Source organism: Bos javanicus, chromosome 29, assembly GCF_032452875.1.
Source record: "Bos javanicus breed banteng chromosome 29, ARS-OSU_banteng_1.0, whole genome shotgun sequence".
Classification (NCBI taxonomy): Eukaryota; Metazoa; Chordata; class Mammalia; order Artiodactyla; family Bovidae; genus Bos; species Bos javanicus.
Window position 1 is genome coordinate 46,026,607 of NC_083896.1, and position 6,000 is coordinate 46,032,606.

General features: G+C 53.2%; 1 protein-coding gene across 4 annotated transcripts in view; it reads right to left on the reverse strand.

Annotated features, from left to right (window-relative positions):
• CHKA (choline kinase alpha) overlaps positions 1–4,658 on the reverse strand; it is a 59,826-nt gene extending 55,168 nt beyond the window's left edge. For all 4 annotated transcript variants that reach the window (XM_061407215.1, XM_061407216.1, XM_061407213.1 and 1 more), the window contains exon 1: positions 4,038–4,658. In XM_061407215.1, the coding sequence (XP_061263199.1) occupies positions 4,038–4,381 (344 nt within the window). In that variant the 5' untranslated portion in view covers positions 4,382–4,658. The remainder of the gene's footprint in view (positions 1–4,037) is intronic.
• Positions 4,659–6,000: the final 1,342 nt, after the last annotated feature.

The following is a 6,000-nucleotide window of genomic DNA, read 5'->3' on the forward strand; positions in this document are numbered from 1 at the left end:
TCAAGCGCTTTTCTATTGCTGAAGATGTAAAGATGAACATGACCTCCCTCTAAAAATTCAATCTAACACAGTTGAACGAATAAACACACAATACGGTAAGTGCTGTGACACAAAGGTGTCTATGCAGAAAGTGCTATAGAAGAAACCTAAGCGAGGAAGAAATTAATTCTTCTGGCTCTCTAACTTAGGCCTTGAAGGAGGTATTTTAAAAGCAGACACCGGGCTGCCAAGTAGAGTGTAGGAGCGAAGAAAGGCCTGGAGACGGAAAACACAAAGCTCATTCAAGAAACACAAGGTCAAGTGTAACTAGCTCAGTTAGTTGTTGCTGGTTAGGGGAAAGGAGAGATTTATAAAACAATAACAAAAAAAGAACCACTCTGAAAAAGTAAAGCTGGGGCCCAAGTGTAATACATGCAAACAAGTTTGGATTTTATTCTCCAGCTACAGAAGCCACCGTAAACTTTCAAACAAAGGAGTCGGGATATTTGAGAAATCCCTGGCAATGGTGTATCGAACCGGGGCTGAGGCAACCCACAGCACAAGCGACTCCTGTTACAGGGTCTAAGCCAGGACAGCAGAGCAGGAGCAGACGGGAGGTGTGGGCGCAGAAGCAGGTCACCAGGGTTTAGCTGCTATTGCGTGTTGACAAAGGCTTCCAGAGAGAATGAGAAATCTGAGAAATAACCCTGGGGCACCAGCCGGCTGCTGTTAATATTAATAGTTCAAAGAAAAAGAAAAAAAAAAAAAAGCAGGAGAAGCATATTCCAGGGTGGGGAGGAGCAAAAGGGTTAAACGTGGGACGGACTGGCTGGACTAAGCTGAGCGAGCTCACATAAACCAAAGGCGGACCAGCACCCAGCAGAAAGCCGGGGCTGGAGATGTGGGCCAGGAAGACGTGGTCGCCAGAACCCATAAGGGAACTGGCTGTGGAGGGCCACTGAATTTCAGCCAGGTGTATCCCTCTCCCCACTCAGAACTGTCTCTTTTGTCTATCTTTTTTTTTTTAAACTAGGCATCACCCACTTTCTATACTCTAAAACACCTCTTTCTCCTCATTCAACTCATTCCATAACTACATTCTTCCAGAAAACAGGACTGACACCATACCATACAGCATTATTCTAAAAGGTCCACCAAGCCAATAGGAAAGCTGTGTCTTTCAAGATTATCGATTCCTGGAGAAAAGAAACAAAACATTCTTGATGAAATAAAAATTTGTATTTTAAGGCAAGACAAGAAAAATTTAAACATAAAACTCTTCTCTGCCCATTTCGGCCTCCTCCCTCCCCCTTGGAGTGTTACGTTGTTAACCAGCCCTCCCCAGTGGCAGAAATACCCACGCAACCATTAAGATCAATTTTCCTTCTTCTGGAGCCAGCCACAAAACTCTTCTCTCAATCCTTCCTCTCTCTCAGTCCTCTCAGGAGTCACTCACCTTGCATGTGCAGACACTTTCAGTGAACTTTAGTGCCGATATATCGTTTCCCTTCAAGCATCTCATACACACATATGTCACGTTTACAATGCCAATACATCATTTCCCTTCAGGACAGCAATCGGCCCAGAAGAGACGGGGCTACACCTAATGCGAGTTCTTAGTTTAGTCACTCGTGACCTTGTTAATGTCACTAGCTACATTACTTGCATTCTGCCTATTTTATAAGATTACTGTTTCCTACGTTACCAAACGTGTGACTAAGCCTCCAATAAAATTAATGGCCACTAGATAACTTGAAATGATTGACTAAGTATATAGCTCTGTAAAACCAATGACTATAGTAGTATAGCTCTACATGTGGGAAGAAGCAACAACAGGGAACTGTTTCTTGGAGCATAACAGACTACTAAGATACGTGGTCCAGAGGCTTTTGGTTGCTGTTCACAGGACCTAGTCCCCTAACAGCACATCAAGGGGCCTATCAAGGAAATCCTCCCCTGACCTGGGAGTGAGCATGGCTAGCACCATGGAATTGCTCACCAAATGCCTCCTAAACCTTGGTCAAATTAAGACTGAAAGGGAAAGGACTGTAGAGAATCTTGCCCACCATCCAGTTCTATAAGCATCAAATCATTAGCCACTGCAATCACTGACTCACATTCATCCCCAAAGGAATTCAGGGCAAAGATTAGGATGAGGTACTTCTTGCTCTAGGAAAAATGACCAAATTGGCCCTCAGATTGTTTCCAGGAGAAATATTTCACAAAGCTGGATTCCTGCACCTTCCCACACTGAGATCATTAACACAGATGTCTGTTCCTCCTGATTAGCAGCAACCTTCTGCTGAGACATGTACTTGTCAGCAAGGTCGCTCTCGGCCACGTACACACAGCTCCCCACACCCCCAACAGTTCTCAGAGTTTTCAGAGGCTGTCACTGGGTTATGAGGCTCAGCCTGGATCGAATAAAACTTCCCATTTCTTTCTTAGATTGAAGACTGATTAGTTTTTTCATCGACATCCTCTAAGCTTTTAAGATTGTCAAATTTGTGCAAAACACAAAAGGTTTTGCTAATGAGTGACACTCCCCAGAAAGGGGCCACAAAAACACCTACAGCTGGATCCAGGGTGTCCACATGTTTTCAGAGGCAACAGGAGAGAGCACTGGAGTAGGCAGTGGGTTCAAGAGGCTGGGCAGCTCGCTCTAAGGTCAGCTCAGAGCCACTGACCTCAGGCAAGCCGCTGCCCCTTAAACCTTCCATTTTACAGCTGGATGATCTGAGCGTCACAAGGGACAAGCCTCTCATAGAGAATTTTCAGGCCTAACTAAATGTGATAGCTTGGAAGAAAGTTTCATTTGGGGATAAAAAACAAAAAAACAGAACATTTAATTAGGCAATTCTTGGGCTTTCCTTTCTCTTCGACTCTCACTGCTCCTAAGCGTATCTGTAAGAAAGGCCACTGGCACAAAAATAAAGTGAAGGTCAGTTAATTCTGCTGCATTTGCGGCTCTGGTAAAACACTGGGCACAGAAAAGGAATCAAATGACGAAAACTGGATTTCAGGATTATTGGTGCCAGCCAGCCAGTTTCTAGACACTGCACTCAACCTGGTCAAACAGTTAAAAGAAAATTAGCAGTAAAAGTCCACACATTTTTAAATGTCTCAACAGTAGGAAGCCTACTAAATGGTAAGTGGTCATCTCAAAGGCACAGTATTGACAAAAACCAAATTTATGTTTTCTGGTTAAGCCTGAATACATACGTACACACACAGACACACACACACATTTCTTGTAATTTAAACTTATGATTAAGTTTTCTAAGCTTAACAAAGGGGGCAAAATCTTTTTACCTTTAATAGCTATTTTTAGAGCCACACATCCTAATTTTGGCTTGTCACCCACGTACATGTCTGCAAAGTTAGTGAGGAATGAACAGAAGCCACCACTTCACCGCATACAAATGTCTCTTTCAACAGGAAAGAGATCTAATCTTGGACTAGAGAAACTAAAAGCAAAAGTCACCAGGTGATTTTTTTTTAAGCGGGCCACAATATCCCTCCTTCATTCAAGTCCCTAAACCCAAAGGGACTTGCTAGACATATTTCCGGCTTCCCGGGTGGCTCAGTGGGTAAAGAATCCGCCTGACAATGCAGGAGACCCAGGTTCAATCCCTGGGTTGGGAAGATCCCCTGGAGGAGGGCATGGCAACCCACTCCAGTATCCTTGCCTGGAGAATCCCCATGGACTGAGGAGCCTGGTGGGCTATGGCCCATGGAGTCACAAAGGGTCGGACATGACTGAGCGATCAACACTTTCAGTTCTTTCAGACGCATTTTAAGCTTCTGTACAAAGTGTACTTTGTGACTGAACAATATTGCTCTCCTTAGAAGAGACCTGTTTTCCCACGACACCGGTATGTTTTCCACAGCCTGCCTTCAGGCGGGGGGTGGGGGGGTGGCCTTGAGGGGCCGCGGGGTCCGTTTTTCTGGATCTGGCCCCTAGCCGGCCGCAGGCCCCCCGGTCGGGCTCTCGCCCCCTTCATCGGGCCCCGCCCCCGGCCGGCGTCACCTGACCGCCCGCCCCCTCTGCCACCGACCTGATGACACTGATGTGGAACTGGTCCTCGCGAAGGCCCCGCCAGGCGCCGGGCAGGAACTCCTTGCACCACAGATAGGCCCTGCGCCGCGTCCGGAGCTCGGGCTGGTCGTCCGCCGGCGGCGGCGGCGGGGGCGGCGGGGGTAGGGGCAGCGGCGGCGGCGGCGGCGGGGGCAGTGCGAGCGGCGGCTGCCGCCCGCCCAGCTGCTTGGGCTCGCGGTCACTGGCGCCGTCGCGCTGCTGCCCCACGCCGGGCGCGGGGGCCGCGCTGCCGCTGCCGCAGCTCAGCAGCAGCCCGAGCGGCGAGGGCTCCGCCTCGCCCCCGTTGCAGAACTTGGTCTTCATGCCGGGCAGGCGGCCGAGGAGGCGCGGTCGGCCGCAGCGCGTGAAGGCGAGGCTCAGGGTCCGTCCGGACGCCCCCCTCACGGAGGCCGGGCACCGAGGCCGCTTGCCCCCTCGCTGACGGGCAGGCCCGGGGCGCGGACGACTGGGGGCGCGGCGGACGGGTGCGGGGCGGCGGCGCGGAGGTAGCGGGCGGCGGGCGGCGGCGGCGGCGGCGGCGGCGGCGGCGGCAGCACTCGGCTGGTCCCGCTCGCCGTGGCGCTCGCTCCTATACCGCCGCCGCACGAGGAGCGCCGGCCGCGTCACAGCCCGCCCTCGAGCTCGCCGCTGATTGGCCGCCGCCCGCCGGCCCCGGCGCATCACAACCGCCTCCGCCCTCTCCACGCCGCCTTTCCATTGGCTGCGGGAGCACACCGGCCCCGCCCCGCCTCCTTGCCAGTCTCGGGTGCTGCGGGAGAGGGAGGCGGTGCCTCGAAGGGGCGGTGCCTCAAGGGGGCGGAGCGTCGAGCGGGCTCCTGGGGTCACGAGGATGGAGAAAGCTAGTAAGCCTTCTGGGAGCTCCCCGAGAGCGGTCGGGGGCCGGGCGGCCCTTGAACTTCGGGAGAGCCAGACCTCTTCTTTGGGGGCTGAAACTTTGCTTGGATCTCCCTCGAAACCTGCAGGACAGCAGAGGCTGGAGCCTGGCAGGGGGCGGGCAGGCAGGAAACGGGTGCCCGGAGGCCGACTTCTCTTTCCCCACGACCTTGGAGCGAGGCACCTCCTTTTGCAGCTCCGTACGTGTGTTTTTAGAACGTTTCCCGGCGCCGGCTGCGCTCTCCGCGAGGCGTGGCCACGCCCCGTCCAAGCTGGAGCGTGAGAAATTATTGTCCCCGGGTCAGAAGCCGAGGCCCCAAAGGGGGAAGACAGGTTCAAGGCCGCGCCGCCGGCCCAACCCTCTGCAGCCTCAGTTTCCCTGTCCGTGGTGCTGAGGATGCCTGGGCCTACGGGCGCGGGGCGGGCGGGGCGGCGTCCCCGCGACCTCCCCGAACACTGGCCAAAGGTGAGTGTCGCGGGGGCTCCTGTCTTTGTGGAGGCCGCCCCGCCCGCCCCCGCACAGGAGGCAGCCCCGTGACTGTGACTAACGCACCTTTGCCCGCGGAGGTGGGGGGGCAGGCCCCCCCTCCATTTACCCCATGTTACTGCCCCGTGTCCCTCTCTCCTCTCTCACCCCGGCGCCCCAGTCCTTTCCAAAAGTAGAGTACGGATACATTTAAAAATTACGGATCCTCTTTTTACCCGGCGTGAGCTGGGACAAGAGTTTTCCCTGGTTGCTTAGGAAATTTAGCGCCTGGCATACAGGAAATGGCTTCTGTGTAGGGATTTCACAGTCTTCGGGAAGAAAACATCTCTTCTTAGCAGTGTGTGCTTGGCTGCACTTGCTCCAAGAGGGGGGTTGGGGGGGGAGGGCTCATTGAACAAAGGATAATGATGAAAGGGGGCTTTTGTCAAGATAGCTGTGGAGGTGGGCCTGGACACTGAACTGGAGGGAGCTGGGAGCCGGCCCAGCACTTTAGGGAGAGGAGGAGCTGAATGTTGGGAAAGCTGAGAAGTCAAGGTCTCCAGTCAGGCCATTTAGATAAGAG